At 38.3% G+C, this 27,720-nt stretch overlaps 1 protein-coding gene across 5 annotated transcripts in view; it reads right to left on the bottom strand.

Annotated features, from left to right (window-relative positions):
* WDR27 (WD repeat domain 27) overlaps positions 1-27,720 on the bottom strand; it is a 293,233-nt gene that overhangs the window by 166,310 nt on the left and 99,203 nt on the right. For all 5 annotated transcript variants that reach the window (XM_050949051.1, XM_050949052.1, XM_050949049.1 and 2 more), the window contains 2 exons: positions 24,381-24,478; positions 19,882-19,984 (listed from right to left, as the gene is read on the bottom strand). In XM_050949051.1, the coding sequence (XP_050805008.1) occupies positions 19,882-19,984; positions 24,381-24,478 (201 nt within the window). The remainder of the gene's footprint in view (positions 1-19,881; positions 19,985-24,380; positions 24,479-27,720) is intronic.

Genomic DNA, 27,720 nt, shown 5'->3' with positions numbered 1-27,720 from the left:
ACTGATCACTATATTTGGGGTCGGAAAGGAATTTCCTCCTGGGTCAGATTGGCTGAGACCCGGTGGGGGGAGGAAAGGTTGTCTTCCTCTGCAGCATGGGGCACAGGTCACTTGCGGGTTTAAACTAGTGTAAATGGTGAGTTCTCTGTAGCTTGAAGTCTTTAAACCATGATTTTAGGACTTCAGTATCTCAGCCAGAGGTTAGGGGGCTATTTCAGGAGTGGGTAAGGTTCTGTGGCCTGCAATGTTCAGGAGGATAGACTAGATGATCAATGGTCCCTTCTGACCTTAAAGTCTATGAGTCCTTACCATAAATATAGAAGCATTAACATTGTCCAATAATGTATTTAACTACTGGCTGTTAATCCTGTACATTAGCTTTCTTTGTATTAATAAACATCATTACAAGAATAGATACTAATTCCACTGTACAGCATATAAATCAACCTTTCACAGGATTTGAGCTAAGAAGGAACATACTACTTCATTTAAAATACATGAACGTATTAGAGAGAGAGCTGGCAGTGATGCGCACGGGTAGTGTTAGGCAACCTTAACTATCATAAATCCCTGTCTTGAGTGGTTTATAACTTTGTCCAACTGCAGCCATTAGAGATGAAATTTTCCATGCCAGGCTCCTGCCTCGGGTTGGAATTTATTTCTTTTGGAAAGTTTCAGCTTGAACACCCCAATTAGCTGATACTTGATAATTTCAGGCTTAATCGCACCATACCTCAATTACCCTCTGTAAAAGGGAAATAATAATATCACCTCATTAAATTCATTAATGGTTGAGAAGCACTCAGATACTACAGTGATGAATGCCATAGGAAAGCCCCCAGGGAAGTGATATATTCTGTACTCACCACACGGTTTGGATGGTTTGCAGAAAATTAACACACGGGGCCACTAATATGTTATCATTAAAGATGGTCTCATAGTATATATGCAAAGGAGGGTTGAATTAAGGGCACAAAGTCCATGAGTAATCCCATTTAACTCAATGGGACTATTTATAGAACAAGGTGCTACTGAGCGTGAGTGAGGGTGGCAGAATTTGACTTACAGTAAGTTATGACCAGGCCTGGCAGAATTCATTTTTTAGAATTTTTACTGATGTCAATGTTTACTTTTAAGCAATTTTTCGTTTTATTGTTTTGATTTTTCACAGTTGTGGGAAATTATGGGGGTAAATCATTGTTTAATGACAGAGTCAACAACTTTATAAACCATTAAACACAAACTGTCAACATCACCTGTCAAAATATATAACGTAAATATCCTTAAATTAACAAATCAGACCTGTTTTTATTATTCATTCACTAGTCCATTTGTAACAAGACTAACTCAAAAGTCTAAATCACTGGATTTTGACTCAAGTTCTCCAGCAGCATTTTTTTCTTTGCCTATCTGTAAATTTCAATTGTTATCAATGGTAATATGTCAGTTTGTATGTATGGTAAAACTGACATTTACCGACACTTCCAGATAAAAATCTACAGTAGAACCTCAGAGTTATGAGAACAAGAGTTTGGAACTGACCAGTCAACCACACACCTCATTTGGAACCTGAAGTACACAATCAGGCAGGAGCAGAGACAAAATTAAAAAAAAAAAAAAAAAAAAAAAAAAAAAAAAGCAGCAGCAAATACAGTACAGTACTGCGTTAAACATAAACTACTAAAAAAACAAAAGGGAAAATAGCATTTTACTTCTACACAGTAACGTTTCAAAGTTTATTAAGTCAATGTTCAGTAGTAAACTTTTGAAAGAACAACCATAACATTTTGTTCAGAGCTACAAACAACTTCCATTCTCGAGGTGTTCGTAACTCTGAGGTTCTACTGTAATTCTTTCAAGCCTAGTTTTCACGAATTCATCGGACTGGGACTATCCAAAGCTTCCATAAGTAACAAAGATCAGGCTTTTCAGAGAACATCTTCAGTATGAAGCTACATTTTATGTTGTGGAAGTTGTCATCTTAAGATGTCTTTTCTCCCCATACTTTCTGTGCTGTGCAGATACTCCTTTCCTTCATAAATAACAGGTAAGCAGAGTAAAACAGATCATATAGACTTTTCAGTTTTAAAATCCTTAATTTACCAAAACCAGAAATTTCACAAAAGGATCCTGCAATCCAACTATTAAATGCATTTATTTTCACATTTATCTTGTGGTTTCAAAAGCAGAAGTTGAAAATATGGCCACTGATGATATTTAATGGCTATCCTTCATTTATGTCCTAATTGGTGTATATTTTAATATCTGCAGCTAATCATCAACCTGGAAGGGAAATTATATATTCTGGCAGTCAGAAAGTTGTACATAATTATAACTCTTTTCCTATAGTGCAAAAGTGAAGTAAAGATTTGTTTTAAATCTTAAAACCAGCAGAACTGTTTTTTGTTAAAACACCTGTCAATTTCATCCTGAGGATTGGGGGTGGGGTAGGGACAAAGTTAGTATTAAAAGTAACACTGGCAGGTTTATTTTACTTCTAAATATTCTAGAAATAAATAAATCAGTTGGTAGTTGACCTCCTTGAATCCTATGGACTGGTGCTAACCAGTAAATGTATAGCCCTTTCAACTATACAAATACATTACTTTGACATGCAGTGCCTTTCATAGTTGAATTCAAGAAAGATATACATTGTTTGAGACTTTTCTGGACTAGATTCTGTGCTACACCTTGTTAACCTCATTGTTTAAAATGTTTGCACAGGGTAAACCAGTGTAGAACTTAGTGTCTCTTGTTTATGCAGAACTGAAAGTATAATATATATTTACTAGGGCTGTCAAGCAATTAAAACTTAATTGCAATTAATCGCACTGTTAAACAATAATAGAACACCATTTATTTAAACATATTTGGATGTTTTCTACATTTTCAAATATATTGATTCCAATTACAACACAAGTTTTTGCACTGTAAAAAAAAAAGAAAGTATTTTTCAATTCACTTAATACAGATTGTTATGCAATCTCTTTATTGTGAAAGTTGAACTTACAAATGTAGAATTATGTACAAACAAACTGCATTAAAAAATAAAACAGTTTAAAATTTTAGAGCCTGCAAGTCCACTCAGTCCTACTTCAGCCAATCACCCAGACAAAGTTTGGTTACAATTTGCAGGAGATAATGCAGCGGATTTCTTGTTTACAATGTCACCTGAAAGTGAAAACAGGCGTTCATATGGCACTGTTGTAACCAGCGCAGCAAGATATTTACGTGCCAGATGCACTAAAGATTCATATGTCCTTTCATGCTTCAAGCACCATTCCAGAGAACATGCGTCCACGCTGATGATGAGTTCTGCTCGATAACGATCCAAAGCAAAGCAGACTGACGCACGTTCATTTTCATCATCTGAATTAGATGCCACCAGCAGAAGTTGATTTTCTTTTTTGGTGGTTCGGGTTCTGTAGTTTCTGTATCTGAGTGTTGCTCTTTTAAGTCTTCTGAAAGCATGCTCCACACACCTCATCCCTCTCAGATTTTGGATGGCACTTCAGATTCTTAAACCTTGGGTCGAGTGCTGTAGCTATTTTTAGAAATTCGCACATTGGTACCTTCTTTGTATTTTGTCAAATCTGCTGTGAAAATGTTCTTAAAACAAACATGTGCTAGGCCATCATCCGAGACGAAATATATGGCAGAATGCAGGTAAAACAGAACTGGAGACATACAATTCTCCCCCAAGAGGTTCAGTCACAAACGTAATTAAAGCATTTTTTTTTAAACAAGTGTCATCAGCACGGAAGCATGTCCTCTGGAATGGTGGGTAAAGAATGAAGGGGCACACGAATGTTTAGCATATCTGACATGTAAATACCTTGCAATACTGGCTACAAAAGTGCCATGCGAATGCCTGTTCTCACTTTCAGGTGACATCATAAACAAGAAGCGGGCAGCAAAATCTCCCGTCAATGTAAACAAACTTGTTTGTCTGAGCGATTGCCTGTAATCGGATTAAGTGGATTTGTAGGCTCTAAAGTTTTACATTGTTTTATTTTTGAATGCAGGTTTTTTTGTACATAATTCTACATTTGTAATTTCAACTTTCATGATAAAGAGATTGCACTACCAGTACTTGTACTAAATTGAAAAATACTAATTCTTTTGGTTTTTTACAGTACAAATGTGTAATAAAAAATATAAAGTAAGCACTGTACACTTTGTATTCTGTGTTGTAACTGAAATCAACATATTTGAAAATGTAGGAAACATCCAAAGATATTTAATAAATTTCAATTGATTTTCTATTGTTTAACAGTGCGATTAATTGTAATTTTTTTTAGTTAATTGCGTGAGTTAATGGCGATTAATTGACAGACCTAATATTTAGTGCTTATTTAGCATTTTTCTTCCCCTGCAAAAATCACAAATCATTCTCTACAAAGGTGCATATTATCTCCCTTTTACAAATGGAAAAGAGAGCTTAACACAAATTTTCAAATGAGGGTGCTTAAAGTTAAGCAGCTAAATAAAATGACATAGCAAAGGGCTGGCTGCCATAGATACAGAGATGGTGTTGATGCATAGGGCCTCTCATTCATATCCCGGAATCAGGACATATCCCAGGAACTGAAGGGATGGGATGGGGGTGCTGCTTCTCTAGTCTGTTCTATAAAGAAAATCCTGACCCAGTCCAACAGATCAGCTGGGGATAGAACTGAGTGAGCTGAATTTTTGCATTGGTGTTCTCCCTTTTAGGCTCCCACTGAAGGTCTTCCAACAGGAAGGTGCAATTGATCCCTACACTAAGGAATCTCTGAAGCACTGCACTGCTACATATATAGGAGAATCTGCAGAAAGGAGACATGGCACATGGAAACATGCAGCAAACTCTCTCAAGCCCATTGTGTCCAACCCCACTCCACTCAAACATGCACACGCCCCTTTCTGCAGAAGACCCCTGTATGCTTTGTGCTTAAACAGCAATAATACATTTTTATTTTGCTGCAACACAGCGAAGATTTGCTGATTGTAAGTTAATGCAACTTTAAGGTTTCAGTAGCAACTTACTTTGCTTTTCCACAATAGTGTATGTATTAATTTGCCCTTGCCCTGACTCCTCTTGAATTTCTCTAGACAATACTTTTCTCCTCTGCCACCCACTTTTGGAGTCTGCAGACCATTTATGGATTTTCTGCATGAGACTATTATTATGCAGTAAGCTTTTACAGAAGGTTATAGCTTGTGTCTAATATTGAGGCAGTTTTTGAAGCAAGTCACTAATTGTTTCAACATGGAAGCCATTACAACATGTGGCGCTGTCTTAGTGTCCATGCAGCCAATATTAAGTACTGGGATATATTTTACCAGGAATATTACAGCACGTGCACAATAAGTTTGTCACAAATAAGAAAACACATTACCAGGACAAACATAATGCACAGAAACAGCTTCCAATTTTTCAATGAACTTTTGAATCAAACCCTCAACTTCGTGTGAGATCCACGAAGAACCTTTCAGTAAGTTATTTTTAACTTTAATTATTAAATATGATTTCCTTTATTTTTAAACAAGCTGCATTCAGGCACTGCTAAGAATGGAGTAAATCCAACATCAATAAATTCTATTTGAGTCTGCCACAATTCTAGTTTTACTACAGTTTCAAAGTCACAAACTGTTTTAATACTCTATCCTTACTTACTATAGGTGATTTTAACACACTTTTTTTTAGAAAAAGTAAATGAATAATAAATGATACCATAACACCAATGACTGTGAAAAGTGTTGAATATGAATTCAACTATAGAAATGGAACAGATTTTCTGCAAACCCAATGTCATAAAATAGAAATCGGAGCAGGCAAGGAAGTATTCCAAAATACCCAAAATGCATGTGTGCATATAGTCTGCTACAGACTCTAGCCAAAGTCAATCCCTTTTTTCATATTAGAACTAATTTCTTGTAATAAAAATACTGATTCAGTAGATATTGATATTTCCTTTCCATCTTTGTTCAAGGGTCAGCCAAAAGTAAAAATCATTAGTGCCATTAGTTTCCAAACAAGTTTCCTGCACCCATAACCACACACCTATTTGTGTTTTCTTTTACTTTAGGTTTGCAGAATACTTTCAGTAAAACTGGAGTGTGAAAGGGTATGGGTGCACTTAATGTATGTGTATCGGTCCTTTCTTCTCTAAGGCTGTATGTGAAGACAGCAAGAGAAAGAGGGAAAATGGTGAAGGTTCTTTTTTGAGGAGAAGCAGGTTTATTCAAATGGGAAATTACTTAATATTTCTGGGCTAGGAGGGTTGAAGACTGTGCTGAATAGGCTAAACCTTTGTTTGAAAAGAGCTTCTGTACACTTTGATTTCTTACATTCTGTGCTTTCAAACTGACCCTCTGCTGCTCTGTTCCTACTGCTCCTAGCTTGGCTTTGTCCCTCTTGTCTTTGCTGTCTACCCTGCTTCTCATTCCTCTCCCTTTGAATCAAGCTGCTTCCTCCTTTCCTCCATGCTGCCTGAAAGCACAAGACAGAAACTCTCTTATTAGGCCATGGCTACACTGGCGCTTTACAGCGCTGCAACTTTCGCGCTCAGAGGTGTGAAAAAAACACCCCTGAGCGCTGCAAGATATAGCGCTGTAAAGCCTCAGTGTAAACAGTGCCGCAGTGCTGGGAGCACAGCTCCCAGCGCTGCAAGCTACACCCATAGAGGATGTGGAGTACGTGCAGCGCTGGGAGAGCTCTCTCCCAGCGCTGGCGCTGCGACCACAATCAAAACTTCAAAGCGCTGCCACGGCAGTGCTTTTAAGTGCAAGTGTAGCCATACCCTTAATTGAGCTCTGGTGCTCAATGCCACAGAGCAAGCAGCAACTGTAGGAAAAGTCCTGCGTCTCCCCAGCTGCCCTGCTAAGTGCGGACGGATTCTGAAAAAATTAGTTGTAAGCCTCTACCAAATAACAATTTTCTGAAAGCTTGGTGGATTTTCATGATAATAATAGGCATCTCTCTGACCTCGGGCAACCCCCTCCCTCCCCAGCCAATTTCAAAGTCCAAATTTCAAATCTGCTGCAAAGAATGGAGATGAAAGAGCTTCTCCGAATGGCTGTAAGGATTTTTTTAACATTAGCAAAAGAATGGGTTTTCTCTAAATCTCATTCTCAGAAACAGTTGAACCACTTCAGATGAAATTATAAAAAAGAAAAAGAAATCAGCCTGATGCAGACAACAAATTTCAACCAAGCAGTTAAGGTTTGACAAATTTATCAGCTTCTGAAAAGGGGCTCATAAAGGCCAGCAGGGAGATAACCAGGCCGGTAGTGTCCCTTGGGCTGGGGTCAAAGGCAGGAGTTGAGACAAGTTACCAACTCAAGTCAGGAAACAGGTACCAAGGTCAAGCCGGGCCAGGGTTGAAGTCAGGAGTAAGATGTGGCAAAAGACAAGGTCTGTAGCAAGCCAGCATCTGCACTGTTGCTCAGATGGCTCCCTGGGGCACCTTCCTGGTTTCAGTTGTTGGTGTGGCCCAATCAGGCATCCCGTGGTTCTGTCACTCTGGCCTCTTTAGGTGGTATTTCCTGTAGTGCCTACTGCTGCAGTAAACACTGGATGCTGCTTCACTTGGCTCCCACTGGTGACATAGAGGCAACAGTTACCACAACCCCAGGTTCCAGACCCTTATAGGGGTTATAATTGAAAGTGTTCAGCAATCTTAATCATAAGTGTCACTGCCAGCTCCATGTATAATAAAACAAATTTCATCAGTATCTATAAGAATAGGGTGACTAGATGTCCCGTTTTTAAAGGGACAATCCCATTTTTGGGGACTTTTTCTTATACGGGCACCTATTACACCCCCCCATCCCATTTTTTCACAGTTGCTATCTGGTCACCCTATATAAGCATAGCTTCATATTCTGTAGTTCCCAGATCTCCTATATACATGTCCACATTTTGGTGTGGCGAGGGAAGTGTCAATCTAATCAGACATGTCACCAGAACACTGACCATATAGAGTAGGTATGCTTTAAAAATCCCTTACAGTTTTAGAGGTGTTAAGTGCAGAGCCTGTCTTTGTGTTATTTGCTAAACTAATGCCTCCTACAAAGGGACCCTAATTAGGGTGACCAGACGTTCCGATTTTATAGGGACTGTTCTGATTTTGGGGTCTTTTTCTTATATAGGCTCCTATTACCACCCACCCACCCCCATCCCCATTCTTCACATTTGCTGTCTGGTCACCCTAACCCCTAATCCTTGCTTGAGCTCTGCTACCCCTTATAACTGAAGAATACCACCAAAACCAGTAACATCTCTAAAACCACAACATACCTTAAGTGAGCAGCACAGCATACATTTCTAGCTAAAGTTTTTTCAAAATTTCCAAGAGAATAAAAATTTATAAGCAGAAGTCTTAATCAAACTCCAGTTTTGTTTCTGTAAATCTCCTTTCTCAGAAGCTTATGATTCATTTTCTTCCCTTACTTTAGTTAGCAGTCGATAGCCAATTTTGAGGCCTCAAATAAAAGTTTTATCTGTCTGCCTATACGAATTATATTGCACCAATCACTGCTGTATCTAGGCAGTGGTTTTAAAAGTATAAATGTTTTACTTTTATAATATTTCCTAAGCTTGACAAAGTACAGAACTAATGCTTTAACGTTTTCTTCTCAGAAAATTCTCCTCAAGTCCACCGTCTCTCTCCTGAGGGACTACGTGGTTAGGCTAAGATCTAAGAAATTTTAAATTTTGTTTCCTGCTAAAGCCTCTTTCCTGGCTGCTGCTGAGATTCTCTCTCGTTTTCCATAATATAAAATTGTAGTAATACAGTAATTCTATTTCCTGTTTTGTATACTGAAGTTGACTCAGTAACAGGAACCCTAGAACACTTAACAACGTATATAGAGTCACCTTACACTTTTAAATCTAATACAGAGAAAAGAATTTGCCCTAGGAAAGCTACAAAATCAGGATTTTCCCTTTCCACAATATGTTTGAGACTATAATGCAGTTTATTATTAGAAATACAGATGATACCTAGTAATGGAACTGAATAAAATTCTGCAACTGATGACATAGCTCTTTAAGGTAAACATAATATCTGATGTTTCTTTTTTAACACAGTCTGCAAACTTAAGCTTTATTTTCAAATGAAAAAGTGTCCAAATAATAATATAACTTGGCATTAAAAATGGGTAATTATGTGCATAACCATTTAACATGTATAAGTGCTGATATGATACCCACTGTGTCCAAATTGAAACTGGGCTCTTTCTCTGTAAGAAAGATTCCTTAGTTAAGAGATGAGTTGTATATACTTTTCAGCCAAACTTTTACAATTATTTAATGCTTAAAAGTTAGCCTTTGTTTTGTGATCTGCTGACTCACAAACTCGAGCTCTGAAGGTATGTCTACACCAGGGGTAGGTAACCTATGGCATATGTGCAAAAGGCGGCATGCAAGCTGATTTTCACTGGCACTCACACTGACCGAGTCCTGGCCACCAGTCTGGGGGGCTCTGCATTTTAATTTAATTTTAAATGAAGCTTCTTAAACATTTAAAAAACATTTACTTTACATATAATAGTTTAATTATATATTATAGACTTATACAAAGAGACCTTCTAAAAACGTTAAAATATATTACTGGCACACGAAACCTTAAATCAGAGTGAATAACTGAAGACTCGGCAGAGCACTTCTGAAAGGTTGCTGAGCCCTGGTCTACACTGTAATTAGACACCTGTGGCTGGCCCATGCCAGATGACTAGCACTCACGCTAAGGTACTGTTTAATTGCAGTGTAGACCTTTGGGCTCTGGCTGCAGCACGAGCTCTGGGACTCTCTTACTTTGCACAGTCCTAGAACCTGGACTCCAGCCCAAGCCCAAATGTCTACATGGCAATTAAAGAGCCCCTTAGCCTGAGTCAGCTGGCATAAGCCAGCTGTGGTGCAGCATAGACATATCCTGTGGGACCACCAGAAAAGGGAATTTCCACATTAGCTAGGGAAGTACAGCCTTCTTTCCGCCAACACGAACTTCTCAGCTATCATAGTGTATGCAACAAGGTGCAGTGTCCATGGTGGCCAGGCCTCAACTGCAGAAAGCATCACAGATTAAGCCAAAAACTTGAACTGACCTAGAATCAAACAGTAAGCCAGGCAGCACAGGTGTATTGTGCTTCTGCTCACCCATTTCCACTGAGCAAGTGAACCACTGCATTCTGAATTAACTGAAGATTTGAGTCATCATAAAAGATTGTGCTGCTTCTAAACTCTATGTGGAGGTGGCAAAGGCCTGGTTCATATTAGTAAGGAAACATAGCAATCTCTTAACTAACCCCAGATGCATAAAAGTACTAGAAACCATCACTGCTCTCTGGGAAACCAAAGAGTCAGGAGTAGAAAAGTAAACCAAGCATGTGATCCTTCCTTTGCAAGAAACAGATTTACTGTACCAATATATGGAATGGAGCCATCACAGTCCCCTTCAGTTCTTCCTTCTATCAACTAGTATCACCATCCTTTCCATGGTAATCCTCAACAATCTCATTTTTATCCAGATCTCTGTGTAATATTCACTGAAAAAAGGCACAAAATCTGCACTTCCTAGACTGCATTTATAGTCAGAGTATCATTGGCATACCCATAACACTGCAACCCAAAATTCCTCAGATTCTCTACAGCAGCCTCCCATACACATTATACTGGAAGAGTGATAGAATGGAACTCTGAGGGACTCCAGATGAGAGGACTTTAGGCCAAAGAACAATTCCATAGTATCACCCCCAGATTTTTTTTTTGAAAGAAAGGAATTTTGCCCCAAAGAAAAATCCCACCTAACTCTGCCAAATCCTGCATGAAAGTCAAAAGTATTAAGTCAACTTCTAATAGTGCAAATAAAATTCTTATAGACATTTGACTTCTGTCAATCACCAGAAATATAGCAATCAAGGGTATTAATGCCATCTCTGTACCACAAATGATGTCCAAACCCAAATGGATAGGGATCCAAGAAACCAGAGAGATCTAGAGGAAGCTGGAGTTGTCCCAATGCAAACTTCTTTAAAAAAAAAAACATTACCCTGAATTGAAAAGGTTCAAGACAGGACTGTAACTGGCAAGGTCAAAAAATTAGGAAATACAGATGTAAGGTCTTTCAACTGGGCAGCTTCTTGGTGTTAAAAAGAGGGAGTTTGGGGGACACAAAGAGCAGTGCAGTGCTCATGGAATCATAGAATATTAGGGTTGGAAGAGACCTCAGGAGGTCATCTAGTCCAATCCCCTGCTCAAAGCAAGACCAACATCCACTAAATCATCCCAGCCAGGGCTTTGTCAAGCTGGGATTTAAAAACCTCTAAGAATGGAGATTCCGCCAGCTCTCTAGGTAACCCATTCCAGTGCTTCACCACCCTCCTAGTGAAAAATATGTTGACATATGGGATCACCAGAAGAACAAAAGAGGGAAGAATGGAGGACCTTGGTAGGGGAGAAATGGGGGGCAGAGCTCCAGGCTGGTGGGGGAGGAAAAGTGGAACAGCCAAGAGGTTTAGGAGTGGCCGATGGGAGTGTGGGATACAGGGTGAAGATTAGGGATTAGGGTAGAGCTGCTTGCAAATTTTCCATTAACTCTTTTCTGATTTTAGTGGAAATCATGTTTTTTTGATGATCACCAAATCAATAAGGTTCTTTCCAGACAGCTAGAACATTCCTTGACATTTTGGAATTGATCAGATGTAGTCTTCAAAAATTATCATGTTACAGACAGAGAAATAGAGAAATGCCATCAAGCTGAGGGTTTGGCCTAACTTTATTTGGCCAGTTACTTTGTATTATGATTGTGTTTAGACACTCCGACTGAGACTGGGGTCTCACTGTGCTTAGCACCATGGTAACATTTAGTAGGAGACAGACCCTACGTCTAAGAATTTACAATCTAAACAGATAAGATGGACAAGGGGTAAAAGAGAAGAAGTATCATTATCTCAATATTACACATGGGAACTAAAGCACAGAGAAATTAACTAGCTTTCCCAACATGACACAGGAAGTCTATAGAAGAGCCAGGAAACTAACCCAAATCTCTCAAGTCTCAATGCAGTGCTGTACCGACAAGACCATCCTTTCTCTGCAATTATTTTGTTAGAGATGGAAAAATGAAAAGAATCTGGATGGTATGCCTTTGATGAACTCGGGCTTTTGTTTCTTGTTCCAAAGATTTTAGTGTTGGGGATCCAATCTACAGCGTGATATTCACAACTATTCTGACACTTCTGTCCATTCATATTCTGTCATCATGAAGGAGCTGAGGTGGTGATTAAAATGATTACCTCAGATATCAGAACTCCAAATTACTAAAGAAACATTTCAATCTTAAATGAAAGAGATGGCTACTAAAAACAGATGTTTGTATTCACCAGTGTCACCTACATGGTAGCAACAACTCAAGTGTGTAAGAGACAACATGAGTAGGTATTTAGCCAATAAAAATAAATTAATTTTAGACCTTACGTTAACAGGAAATATTTTAGATGCACTTCATCCCCCGCCCCCCCCCCCAAAAAAAGCAAGCTGAATTGCTTCTGGCACTTACAGGCTATCTATCGTAGAGATCTGTGCCAAGGGTTTCTCCATCTTAGTGACAAGGGACTTCATGAAGAAAAAAGTCATTTCTCATGTCTCTGCAGTCCACGGGAAGGCCATCTGGGTTCTTAAGGAGCCATTATATAGTCAGACAATATTGTATGTCTTCAGTAAGCCAGTGGTCTGAATGAGCACTCTCCTGCTATCTATTGATGAACTGGGGAAAAAGACCTCAGGAACAGACCACATTTGCATAGACATACCTATTGTTTTTTCTAGGTGATCAACAGACAGACCTGCTTTGCCAAAGTGATCAATTTTGACTGTTTTGGGTTAAAATTCACCTAAGTCTTGGATACAGGGATAATACAATCTTGTTATTTTTACTGTATGACTAAAGGGCAGAAGAATTGTACTTAATATGCCCTAATTGACAAAGTCACCCTCAATTGATCCTCACTCACTGAGCGGGGGTGGGAGTGATGCCAGTCCCATCTGAACAACAGAAAGGATGGGAATAGGTGTTTCTACATGGTGGTGTGAACTCTGTTTAAAGGGTCCTAAATGCCATAGGACCCTTTCTCTCCAGCGTTTACAAACAGTTGATTAGGCTCAATTGAGAGTCCTCGTTTCTTGTTAATGATGACTAGAGGTGTAATCACTGATAAGCTGATCTAGGGGGCTGAGTCTTAGTCTTGGTGTGGGGACAGGATTATGATGAACAAATGAAGAGGAGGCTGCAGCAGTGAGGTTCCCTGCTAACTAGTGAAATCACTAAGAACTGGGTTAGGTGGTGGAACCTCAGAACATAGCACTGCAGCCAACAGCAGCAACGACAGCAGTGAACAGAGCTGGAAACATCACTTGAGCACACACACTTCCCCTCAGGAGTTGGAGCTGAACCCACTCGAATGCACACCTAGACCCTAAACTAACAAACCATAAGCAGGGTACAACAGAGGGAAAAGGAATGTGGCATACTGAAGGGACACTTGTCCACTGGACTTTCATATTGCAAGGTGGGAAACTAAGGCAAAGTAGTGCCCAAGATTCTGTGGGGGTAGGTGTTTACTTATTGTGTACATGCTTTTGAATCATTGTTGTGTTCTCCCAAATTAATGCTGTGTTACCTCTCCTCTTAATAAAAGTTTTCTTTTGTTATACACAGATTCAGTGCTTGAGGGTAGGGAAGTATTGCCTTTTATAAGTCCCCGGTGTAGTGTTTAGTTTTTCTAGATTGGGGCTCAAGACAGTTCTGTTTTGTAATATTAAGATAAACCCCTGGATATTGACCCTTGTTGCTGCAGTCACCACCTGGCAGAAAGTACACATATACTTTAAATCAGTGGTTCTCAAACTTTTGTACTGGTGACCCCTTTTACATAGCAAGCCTCTGAGTGCAGACCTGCCTCTCTTATAAATTAAAAATACATTTTTATATATTTAACACCCCATTATAAATGCTGGATGAAACACAGGGTTTTTTGTGGACGCTGACAGCTGGCGACCCCCCCCATGTAATAACCTCACAACCCCGAGTGGTCCCAACCCCCAGTTTGAGAACCCCTGCTTTAAATGGATGCATAGGAGTGGTGTTCTATATGCATTAGGTATCACAGTAGTATAAGTCACTCACACGCTATAGAATGTTTTTAGCCCAGGTATTATTCCCATTGTACAGATGGGGAAGAAGCACAGATAGATTAAGTGATTTGCCTAGGGTCACACAGGCTGCTTGTGGCACAGCAAAAATTGAACCCAGATATTCTATTGCTCAAGCTAGTGCTCTAACCAGTGGACCATCCTTCCTCACAAGGAGACAGTCTCAGGAGATAGATGCTGAATAGCACTCAACACTTTATTACAGCTAAAATTCGTTCCCCAAGTTGAATGAAGAATTATTAAAATAGCCACTTATTGTAAATGTCAAATCCAATAAAATCAGTTAACAAAAATTAGGGGTGGAAGGAGGAAATACAAGAAAAGTAATTTAAAAACTATTCAAAATGAAAGAGTTCTTTAGAGTATGTATTCTTAGAACCAAAATACTGCTACCATATGGTCAAGTAGATGATGAAATTAGCAGTCTGTCAGCATTATATTGTTTCACAAAGACGTACTGATAATATAAGTAATACATATCTAGAAAGTTATACACTTTGGTGAAAGAGCATACAAAAATAAAACTGTTTTGGAATTCTATTACATAAGACAAAGATAGCAAACATCACACAATAACACTAATGAATTTATGTTACCAGTTTGAAGGTAATCCATTTGGGAAAACCTTTGAGACAGCACCTGATTTATAGCTGGGTGAAAGGATTATAACCACGTAAATGTGTGTTGGCACATCACTAAATGTACAGGTTGTTAGAATTAAAGTTCTATAAAATAGCAACTTCAGTAGTTATTTAGGCTTAAACATGTCAGCTTTCAAGAAACTATAGATTTTATGTTATGCCAAAGCCAGAATTTTATGTCTGAAACAAATTTGGCTAAAGTTATGACTCTTAGAGCCAGGCTTACATTAGGTGGTGGGAAGAAGTGTGTTACAGGCACGGTAGTGGCTGGAGGCATTATGCCCATAAAGACCAAGAACAGGGATAATGGCTCCAGCATCACTTGCACTCCCATTACCACAGCCCTCCAACCACAAGCTGATGGGAAAGGTGTTGGGATAATAAATATGTTTACACCAGCAGTCTGAACAAATTCCCTCTGTCGGGACTGCTGCATGCTGATAGTGATGCTAGAACAAGGTGTGTGGGCAGCTGTATTATGACTGCCTCCTGTTCATGATCGCTGGAGTGGGAAGAACAGGCTCCACATACTCTCCAATTTTGCACGCTCAACTCTGGAGCATCCAAAATTTGATTCTCTGCTTGGAACAAGTTTAAAAATACATTACCATAAGCAATCCTTTATCACAGTGAAATACACAGTGAAAATGCAAAAAGCAACTAGAACTTTACACACAACATGTACATAATTATAATGGTCATTAAGGTTGAAACCATTCATGCTAAAAAACAGCTCCAGTCCTTCAATGCAGTCAATGTAAACCACTGCAATCAGGCAAAGTCACACTGGAGTCTGAGACTCCATGCGGGCACAGGGGTGCATGCTACCAAGCTGCATTTCAGGACTGAGGCCAAATTGTGCCTCTTAAATTCTATAGTTCAAAGAGACCTGGAAAAAATGAATCTAAATATCATTAAAGACCTAAATCTTTACATCTACATTCCCCACTCTATTTCTGCAATCTTGGAATTTACTAAAAGGTATTCAAAGAAAAAGAAACCTGAAGGAAATAATTTCTTGTATAATTAAACCAGTCAGCTAACTAAAACCTCATTAAATACAGTATAGAAAAATGAAGCCAAGACACACATGCATTCAGAAATGTGTGCTTAAAATAGTTATTTTCCAAACACATCAGATTTTTCTTCTTCTTTTAGATTGTGAACTCTTTGGGCACCAAACATTTCTGCAAATGTTTTTATACAGAGTTCAGCAAAATGGAGCACTGATACTGGTTGGAGCTTTTGGTTCATACCCTTGTTTTCTGTTTAGAGACTTGCAATGATCCATTTGATTGGTCTGAAAGAAATTATTACCACATCCATTTATTTATTTACAAAAATCAAATTGATAGCCATAAGTAAAAAGGCTGTTTTAAAATTAACATTTCTGGTTTAACGTGCTCTGTAATCACTGGACATGATTCTAACTAAATTCACGCTATGGAAACTGTTAGAACTGATCCTGCCTTCACTATCAACTGCTGTCTGACACCAGAGAGCATTTATTCTGTCAGGACATGGTCAATTAGCAGAGGCCCTCATCCCATGGGCTGGACCTCCTGTATGTACAGCTTCCACACCACTGCACTGGAATCCTCATCATTAACTAGTAATAGTTCTGCCAAGTGAGTCAAAAGGAAACATAGCTCTTGCTCAAACCAAACAGGAGCTGTGGTGAGTTGTTCTTACCAAAAAATAGGTCTAACATACTTCATAAGAAGGGGGAAAGGAGGATAGCATCTGCAATTCTTTGTTTATAGTAACATGGTTCAGTGATCTGTTTCCGCACCCTGTGGAAATATGGTTTCAATTTTGCTTTTAATCAATGTTGCCAACACATTTTCTTCCTTGTTAAACACTTCTCTTAAAGTGAATACAAAGACAGTTTAAGATTAATGTCTCAATTATATTACAGTAGTGGCTCGTTTGGTTTCAAATTCAGTTCACATTTGTTTAAAGAAGAGGTGCAAGCACTGTGCTTGATAAATGGAATCACAGATGGCTTTAAGATACATCATCATTACTGACTTGTTGGGCAGAGAAAAAAGTTACATAAACTTCTTTCCAGAATCCAGGGCTTGAAGATAAGGTCTTTGCCCATGTTGCTGTATTTCTTACACCCTTACAAAAATTTCCTCAGCTTCTGCAGATGCTCAAGTATAGAATATGGACTATAAAAGTAGCTGGCTTTACATACTCTGAAAAACTGTTTCAGTTACTGCTCGATACAACTGTCGGGATGTTATTAGCTTTGACAATATGTCTGGAATGTCAAGTGCTTTGATTTGTTTTTAAATTTAAAAAGAACAGTACAAATTATAAAGTTTATTAACTTTCAACATTTTAAAGAAGTCCTCCTAAAAGGATAAAAACTAAAATATTATCCTACTAGACCAGATAGTTTCAGATCCTTTGGTAAAAATCAAATAATGGAGTTCTAAACTTTCCGAATGGTCAAGAAAAACTGGTTCAACAAAAAATGATGAATGATATCTAAACCCACATAATGCAATAATATTAATATCCAAAATTCCAGTGCTGGGACTGATTTAAGTCAAACATAGAAGTATAAATGTACAGACAATGAACAAAGAGTGCTAAAAGCTGAAGTGTTTTTGCAGATTTCACTGATTAGCCCCTAATTTATTTTCAGTCTTAAGCACACAGATATTAACAAGTTTCTGTAATGTGCCAATCATCATATATAGTATTTATATCCCACTGTCCAATGATCTATGTTGTTAACAATGCCAGTTGCAGTAAACAGTGGGTTATAATAAAGTTAAGGAATAAGGTGCACATCAAACATTTGCTGTTACTCCTAGAATATGATGAATGATTTTTTAAAAAACTTGACGTAATGATTCAGGTTTCCGCATATCAAATTATACTTGAGAAAGCATGCTGTATCACTGTATTCATGACTCCTGACCTGTTCAAGACATCTTAGCAATTGGCCTATGAGTAAAGCAGAACCATAGGAGTAGGAGTGCCAGTTGAAAGACAACAAGCTAAACAGCTCAATGATTCTCTGTCCAGAGCCAGATGCAAATTAGAGCAACCCAGGAGCTGCACTGAAATGCACTAGCTGGCAGAGCCTCATAAAGACCATATGCTAGCTGTGGTAGCTGGAATGAATAATGCATCATGCTCTAACCACTTTTACTCACCACCCACAACAAATCCTCCCTAGCACCAAAAGGTGAGGAGAGAGGCATAGAAGCTAACTCAGCTGACTCCACACCTACTGGGGACTCTCCCATATCAGCAGTATCCCAACAGGACTTGAGGCAGAAAGGGAGCAGAACAGGGTTTACAATCTGGTCACATGTATTTTTATACTACCTATCATGGGCCTTAGTTATCAATCTCAATGAATAATTTACATATCATATATAAATCAAGAGCATACCGTTGAAACTTCAAAGCACCAATTTAAATTATATTTCACCTTAAAGCGAAAAAAACCCTCTCTTCTGAAAATGACTTTTTTTCGAAGAACATTTTGAAAAGCAGATTTCCAGCATTCAGACAACAGAAATATCAACAGAACCTTAATTACTACAGATCTTCCAGGCACCAAAACACTTGCCTGCATATGGTGTTAGGAGCCAGGTTTTCAACAACAGTCTGCTATTGCAGTTACTTTCGCTTCTGAATTTAAGATCAATGTTTGTTCATCCTACTCATATAGCCTTAAAGAGTTAACTATAAAAAGTACAGTATCAGAGGGGTAGCCGTGTTAGTCTGGATCTGCGAAAAGCGACAGAGTCCTGTGGCACCTTAGACTAACCCCAGGACTTTTTGTCGCTTTTTATAGAGCATAGATGAAAGTAAAACAGATTCCCTACCAAAATGCTTTGAAGAGATTTATGTTCAATAGAAACCTGATCCCACACGGTGCAGAGTACCCAAAGTATATATCACCAGCCAGGAAAATAACTACCCTCTAGTGAATCAGTGAAGAAATGGAGCAAAGGCTGCTATCAAGCGTAACGGTATAGTCAAAATTATGCAAAGAAATGCATAGCCTATCAAAATTTACATTATTTGAATACTTGTACAAATTATAGTCTGCTTTTATTTGAGCGTGTCTGCTACTCTAAAATAAATGCACACATACCAGAAGTAATTATAGGTGACAGCAGGGTCTGATGGTACCAGCCAATGAGAAAAGAGAAACCATCTTTAAACAAGAACACACTCAACTGAACTTGTACCATTGGGATTCATTTCCAGCAGGATCTAAGTGCAGCTAAACGCCTTCTCATTTTTCATCTAGGTCACTGATTCATCTCCAGCCCATTAATAAAAGTCATCACCACTGGAAGGCAGTTTGGCAATCTACGCAAAATGAGTTAGTAATTTCTACACAGTTCCTATTGTTCAGATATGCACATCACAGCAATTGCCATAACTGACACTATGTACCATCCACTGTTAGTGGTAGTGAGAACTCTGAATCATGCATTGCATAAAATGTAATAAATTAGCCTTTAAAAACTGTTCTGAATTCTGAGAGTCTGTTGCATTTTCAAGGAGAAATGATGGAATGTGAACTATTTAAAAGAAAATTATTTTCTCTGCCAAGCAAGAAAATGCACGGTATGTCAGAGGCAATGCATACATCTTTGTGATGTCAAGAATCAGATATGTATGCTCTTTCAGGTTTTTGGAATCCAAAACATATCTACTATTTTTCAAAGGTAAGTAAAAGTTTATCTCAAAGGCTCAAAGTGCTCAAACTAACACATTCTCTCTCTCTCCCCCCGCCCCCAATGAAAATGCAGCCAACAGACATACAGCGCATTACATAACAGTAAAAAGACGATGACATTTTGGCCTACACCATGAGGGGAAGCCCAGAGTCTTACCAATGTGAAATAGGATCCCTGGTATTCAAAGAGAGCACACAAGATCTCAGTTTTTCTGCTCTTTTTATCTAAGGCCCCAGAAGAATGCATGAAAGGACACTTTTTGTGCATATATTAGAAGCAGCTCTATAGTTTGCAATAAAAGTCATAAAATATTATTACGCACGCTTTTATCTTCTGATCCACAGGCTATGAATTGCCCACAGGGAGTGACAGCTATTCCACATGGGTAGCAGCGATTAATATGTCCTTCAAATCGACGTTCACACCTTTAAGGGAATTAAAATAAACTGAATTAACGCTGGCTAAAAAGCAGTTTTTTAAACTAGCTGCAGAGTTGGTAGTTACTATCACTTATTTTAAGTTTTGCTAAATTCAGATCAATATCTGCCTAGTTAACAGTACAGTACTAGAAATTAAATCTTCAATATCATTTTTGCAGGCGGATAGGAGTAATTGATGTTAAAGGAATATAATAATCTACTAAAATAAATTTGAAACACTGGAAAGTTAGAATGTAAAGTTACCAACTCGAATTTTTCCATCTGAGATTTTAATTTTCTGGGCTAGAGACAAAAACAGTCCTGTAAATTTAAATCTGGGATCACCCAATCAGCAAATATTCCAGCCATAGTTTAGTAGACCAATTTGACTCTCAAGCCCAGTACTTAAAAATTCTCTGCTAATGTTAATACACATAAAGGGTCCAACTTCATTTGACTCAGGCAGCTCCAAAACTCCTCTCTCTCTTATGTGAGTTCTGGACACTGTGTGCCAATTTCTGTACTGCTACTTCACAACATGCAGTGTATAGTTCTCTACAACTACTGTATGTCGAAACAGCAAAGTCAATGGACTGCACTTTCCTACCTTAACTATTTATTTGGGAATTGCTTTTAAACTTGATATGTCTAAATTCAGCTTGAATGACGTTTTTGAAATATTACTGCACTATATTATAAACATTTTCAATTATATGGACTTTCCAGATATCTTTGTACAGAATAAAATGGTACATCTTTTTGAAATCTATTATGTGCCAAGATTAAGTCTGTGGTCTTCACAGTAAGCTGTAGCCTCTAGAATCACCAAAACAATGTACTGGCATTAAAACATTCTTATGAAGAAACTTTCTGTATGCAGAGTACCAATTTAGTTTATGCACAATAGCAGAATTCTTCTTCTCATTGGGATTTTGGATATACATCATGGCATACATTTCACAATGATTTGTGAACATATAATATATAGATGCTTAAAATCTATCAGACAAAGCAAAAATGAGTGGTAGTGAAAGATCTATTGTTGAGTTAATTATTACTGCATTTCCTGTACACAATTCTTACTGATGAAGACTTACAGTATACTTCCCCATTTACATGCTATTTTTGCACTGAAGCAGTTAGTGGAAAAATTTAGAGAGAAAAGGAAAAATATTCACATGGTGCTCATTGATTTGGAAAAGATCTTTGACTGAGTTCCACCCAGGAGCGGCTCCAGGCCCCAGCATGCCAAGTGCGTGCTTGGGGTGGCAAGTCGCGGGGGGCACTCTGCCAGCACTGCGAGGGCAGCAGGCAGGCTGCCTTCGGCGGCTTGCCTGCCTGCTGTGCTTGGAGCGGCAAAATGCCTAGAGCCGCCCCTGGTTCCACCAGAAGTCATATGGTGGTGTCTGAGGGAGAAAGTGGTACCAAAACTTTTAAGTGTGGCTTGTTCAAGCCATGCATGTAGATGCAATGTCAATAGTGAGAACTTCTAGTGGTGAAACAGATGAACTACTAGTAAAGATGGGCATGCATCAGAGATCAGCAATGAGCCTTTCTTCTTTATCCTTGTCCTGGATACTCTGACAAGGAACATACAGAAAGAGGCACCTTGGTGGATGCTGTCTTCAGATGTTATTCTATGCAGTGAGCAGACAGTCTAGAAGAGGATCTTGAAAAATGGAGAGATGTGTTGGAGAGACATCGGGTCAAAATAAACAGAGAAAAAATAGTATATGGTATGGCATTTCAATAATGTGAACACTGAAAAATTATCCTTGAAACTAGAAGGGCAGATAAATACTGAAAATGCAAAAAAGTTTCAAGTATCTGGGTTCCAGAATCTGGGGTAATGGAGGATGAAATTAGAGCTAGGATAATTAATGCTGGGCTCAAACGGAGAGATGTTAAGTGGTATAATATGTGTCAGGAAAATTGTTGGCAATCCCTCGGAGTTTGATGATTGTCTTCCATAAAATGATAGCCAGTTATCACTGGCAGATCCAGAGGTGGCTAATGAGACCAATTCAGGATCTACAGATCTTTTCACTGTGAAGGCAGACATTTCCCGGTGTAAAGGGTAGACCTGGATCGTTTACTCAGGCTGCAATGCATTCTCTCCTCCTTTTCCATTTCACCGTTTCCTGTTGTCTGCCTTGGATCTTGAAATACTGAGATCCTTGCCACAAGGTCCTTTTCCATTTTGATCAGTTGAGGGCTTGAGTTTCCCATGAGTTTTATTATCAATGTTCTTCATGCTGGCTTTCAGGATGTCTTTAAAATACTTTTTGACCACCAAAAAGTATGACAGAAAATACCAGTAGGATTAAAAGAGGAAAATCTATAAAACAGTGATACATTCAGTTTTAATGTATTGCATTGAGTGTTGAGCAACAAAGAAGAAACTTTGAGTAAATGATCTCTTCCAAAGGAATGCAAATGTTGAGATGGATTAGTGGCGTAAGCAAGAAAAACCAGGTCAAGAATGTATATGTTAGAGACATGTTCAAAGTAACACCCATACACAAAAAAGTGAGGGAGATCCATGTGTTTTGTGTACTACGAGCTTTAGGGACATAAAACCAAAAATTTGTAAAGTGCATAACTATTCAATGCCCCTTTACCGCAGACTTCTTCCATGATAAATCAGAATTCTTGAAACTCAGCCATTTTTTAATTCTTTATGTGAATAACACCTACTGGAGTAGGTGAAAAGGGGAGAGTAAACTATTTTCTTCCTTGCGTGAACTAAAAAAAAGGACGAAAAAAAGTCAATTTTTCCAGAAAATTCCATTTGTGAGTAGAGCAAGGACAGAAAATGTCATCTGAACAGGAGAACATTTTAGAAAGTTATAAGCTAGTGAAAAGTTGCGGATATAACAATCTTTTTGGCAACTTCACTACAACAGTCACTGCCAGTGAGCATTATAGTTCATATTTACAGACAGGTACTTTAAATATGGGCCACAAATGACTTGCTTTAATTTTTTTTAATTTAGCCATCTGAACTCAGTGAATATAATGACCTTGCCAAACTAAACGAGCAGCAAGAACATAAATAAATTATTCCCTTCCCCCCAGGACACATTTAATTGACTACCCAGCTTTTACTTTTAACTACTTTACCATTCACCAGCTTTGCTTATATTAATATTTTAAAAAGGAAAAGGCAGGTAAGTGATCTGTGAAAAGTTCTCAACTCATTTATTACTCTTCTAGAATAGTAGTTAGACCAGCTGATTACAAAAACATAGGAACATAATAGTTTCCAACCACAGAAATTTCCAGTTTTACTACTTTTTGACATTGGTGTAGGTAATAAGGCGCCATACTTTGGCAAGACCTTACATGCCCTTCTATGGGCTTAACAGATCTTTTACAAACAAAAACAGTGAAAATAACTGAAAACAACATCAAGTATTCCTTAATCCAAAAAACCAAACTAATAAAGCATACATTACATTTAATAAAAACAAACAAGAAACCCAAGAATATCACTTGAAACCAATGTACCTCCCCTCTCTTTCAAATCAGTTCTCTAAAACCCTTTTCTTTTAGAAATATTTCCTACCTAACCCTCCTCAACAGAGATCTCCCCAAATCTTCCCATTTCTGAACAGCTGTTCCTCCTCTTTTTTTTTTTGGTTTGGGAGTTTTTTTGTGGGAGATGCAGCGGGAGATCTTTTCTTGTGCTAGATTGTATTTTTGAGGAGGGGAAGTCTGGTTTTAGAAAGCACCACATACATTTCTGGCTGAATACACATGATTCATAACAATAATTTAGTTACATAAAAGTCCATTCCCATTTTAAACACTAGCTCATATGGTGGATCTGTTACAACAGGTAGGCTGGCACGATGTTTTGGAAACACTGTCATTGCCATAGCACAACATACTATTTTATATTTGAAATTAGTGATATCTGAGGTAAATATGTGGCAATAGTTGACAAATGTTGACTGTTCAATGGCTTCTACTTTAGTGAGCTTTCCCTGGGCAACCAAGGGCTAAAATGTAACTTTTATTTTGTATAAAAACAGTTAATATTCTAAACAAACGATCTGAGATTATCCTTTAAAAAGAAAAAAAAAAGCTCAAGATTGCAAGCCTGATTCCGATCTCCATTATACTAGTTTTATACTGGAATAGTAGAAAAACCACTTGTGTAACGAAGAGACACATCAGGTCCTGCATATTTACTATAAAGAAAAAAAAACTACTTTTGAGTTTACTGTAGCTACTGCTGGCTAGCCATTTTCTTCATAAAATAGTAAGCATGTGCCTGATATGTTCAGAGCATAGTACAGATATTAAAGAATAATACCTCACTTATTTAAGAAAGTATGAAGACTCTGAATAAGGATAATATCTGACTTTAGTTCTAATGTAAGTAATCCGGCCTTACCTCAGTGTTCTCAAATCCCACAGTTTGATGCCATCACCAGTGGCTGTGGTCATGAAAAGATTGTAAGCTTCAAGCGGCTGAGTGCTAAAAGCTGATCCCTGTAACATAAGAAATTTCTTTCAGATGGCAGCATTTCAGGTGTTTAGAGATTTCATGCATTCAGTTAAAATCTACACAGACATTACCTACCTTGAGCTGAAATATAAAACTGGGGCTTTGCAATACCGTCAGGGTTCAATTTGTATGTACTTCACATGAGTTTGCCACACACCATACTCTTCAGGTTCTTCAGAACATGAACCTTCAAGACCACGTCTCTAAAACCCTCTTCCTGTAATGTACCCCTTTGCTAAATTTAGAACTCTTTGCTGGAGGAACTATCTGTTGTAAGCAAATCCATACTACAGTCCTTCCAAAGTCTTCACACAAAGAGATAGGTTGCAGCCTGACCAACAGCCCTTAATAAGGCAACAAGAACAGGGAAACAGCTACTCTCATTGGCAGGAACTGACACACTGAGCAAAAGAACTTATAATAAAGAAGCTAAGGAAACACTTGAGGTTCCTTAGCAACAGCTCATTCTAGAAATTATGGAACACCCCACTGAGTGTGTAGCCATTAGAGAACCCCTCTTGGCTCTCTAACTACCTTGCTAAGAATTATGGAATACATGATCAGCATACCAGCTGCTGGCAGTGAGAACAGGAATGCTTTTGCATCTCACACTGCCTTATTGAGAGGTTCAGACCATATTTTCCTTTTTCCACAAAAACTTTATACATAGTAGGGGTCAGCAAACTATAAAATTCCCTCCTCTCTGCTCCCTTCCACAAGGAATTATCATGTTGCCAAGCCCTTGGGTTGAATACTTTACATTCTGTCTCAGAGAAACACTGTAGATGGGTCAATTATACAAAGGTGACATATGTTAATATTCTCCACCAAAGTATAATCCATCTAAGAGTGTAACAACCATAGAATGAATAAATATGTTTTTATATAAAGGCAAAACAAGCAAGGAATATCTTAGCAACTTTCAACTTAGTTATGGTGTTTGTTTGGGGTTATAAATAGAACTTACATCAACATGCAAACAAATAAATAGAATAAAAAATAAAATGCAGGGATTAACCACCTCTACAGAGCTAAACCCTATAATACAGGGATAGGACAATACCAAACAATGGACCAAACTCAGCCCTGGCATAAATTGGTGTAATTTCCATTGCCTTTAATAGAAGTTACACTCGTTCACACCAGGACTGAATTTGGCTTCATGTCTTTAAATAATTAAATCCAGTCTAACTCCTCTCATTTGTAAACATCCATATTGACAAACCTTCGTCTTTTTTTGCTAGCTACAAATCTTGTTACCGGGAAACTAAAACTAAACAGTGCAACTCCCCTCACCACCTATTCAAGTTCTTGAATTGGCTGCATACAACAGAAACCTCAAGGTCATTTCCCGCAATTGGTGCTCTGCTGCCAAGAATCTTCTGTTCTTCACAAGAGCTGGAGTACAACTGGGAAATACTCCAATATTTAGTCAATGGATACTGAGCACTGCCATAAAAGTGATCTCCAGGTAGAGTAATGATAACAACTCTAGAAATACAAATTAATTCCCCAAATGGCAAGGTTAAATGAGGCATCCAGCATTCACTTAATAGACTTGTAATTGCCTCCCCACCTTCTCTCTCTTGTACAATTCTCCTTAAATTGAGAATCCCCATCTCCTGCTTCATAGGATGCTCCAACCTGCACTATGCTGCTGATTTAACAGTATTACACAAGTCAACTGGAGTATGGAGCCAACAATTGTCTTGGGTGTTGTAACATTATTTCATATCTCCAAATTGCAATATGGCCAAAATACAATCAGCTCTTTTCAACTGATAACTGGAAACAGGAAAATCCAGTTCCACCCTGTCCCACAACCCTCTCCTCAAATCTTCACTAACTTCTTGTCCATTTCTGTACTCATTGCAAAATCTCCCTGGTAGCCTTCAAGGGCCTTTTAAGCATCATGTCCCTTGTGCTTCAGTCTCATCTCTTCCTATTCTCTAGACTATTCACTGAACTCACTGAATTCCACTAGTTTTAATTCTGTCCTCCTTCCATTTCTGAACCTGGGTAATTGATTTTAGGTTCAAGCTCTCACCCCTGTCCATAATTCAGGGCAGACACACGAGACCTTATATTTTCCGTTGCCTTGCATCTTATATAGTCATTTGGTAGTGTATTACACCCAATTCACACTTACTTTACATAGGTGTAAATGATTTCATAATGTGCAAGGTAGGGAAAAAAATATCAGACAAGCCCTTTTCAAACCCTCTCTCTTCTCTACGGCTTGTTAACACTATGTCCCTTTAAATCTAACTCCTAACTCTCTTAAACTTTTCTCTATTCTCCAATATTCTATTGTCCTTGACACAGAATTATGATGTCCAGCCATTATTAGATGTTGACACTACCACTGCTGAATAAAGTCCTGCATATGCTGCTTATATTTTCAAGCTGTAAGCCTGTGTGAAGTATTTTCTAAAGACACTATACAAAAATAATTTTGCATTGCATTTTTTTTAAAGGAAACACTACATCCAGGTGCCTGTGTCTAATCAAAGAATGCTAGCTTACCTACCAGTAACTGGAGTTCTCTATCAGAATATATTGCTTCCATGAATTAACACTCTTAGATCTGCACAGAAGAATGCAAAAGTCCAGCCAGGAAAATCTATTTAGCCAATGATTAAAAATGATCTACTTTCACATTTACTGGCACTATTATATTTGGGCACATTACTGTGAACTGCATTTTTCATGTGTTTGTTCATGTGATAGTACAGTCCCCATGAGGCTATAGGGCCCATTGACTTCAGAGGGACTTCTCACATACTTAAAGTTACACCTGTGTGTAAGAACTGTGTTGAATTGGGACCAAAATGCTGAATATTGCACAGCACATGTTAAGTGATGCACATAACAGCATGTCAAAAATTGATGTGTAAGATACGGAACACAGGGGAATTATCTGACCTTGTATTTTTGAAAGTACTTTTATGTGGTTACACGGTTAGTCCCACCTAGTAACTAGGAGTAAGGCCAAAAATGGGAATGCATAGACAAATGCTTTATTTGCATGCTGAGAAATGAATTTGAACTCATGTCTCCTCATTCATGCTTACTTTCCACATGCATACCACACCTTGCTAATCCTCTGCTCATGAGTGTAAGGGAGAAGAAGAGGCTTGAATATTACTTCTAGGTGTAGAGGACTAAAACCACACCCTGCTCCAGTACCCACCAACTTCAATCAATATTGAAGCAGGTCACTAGT

This window comes from Gopherus flavomarginatus, chromosome 4, assembly GCF_025201925.1.
Source record: "Gopherus flavomarginatus isolate rGopFla2 chromosome 4, rGopFla2.mat.asm, whole genome shotgun sequence".
Classification (NCBI taxonomy): domain Eukaryota; kingdom Metazoa; phylum Chordata; order Testudines; family Testudinidae; genus Gopherus; species Gopherus flavomarginatus.
Note: the sequence above shows the minus strand (reverse complement) of the source record. Positions and strands in the feature narration are given on the sequence as shown.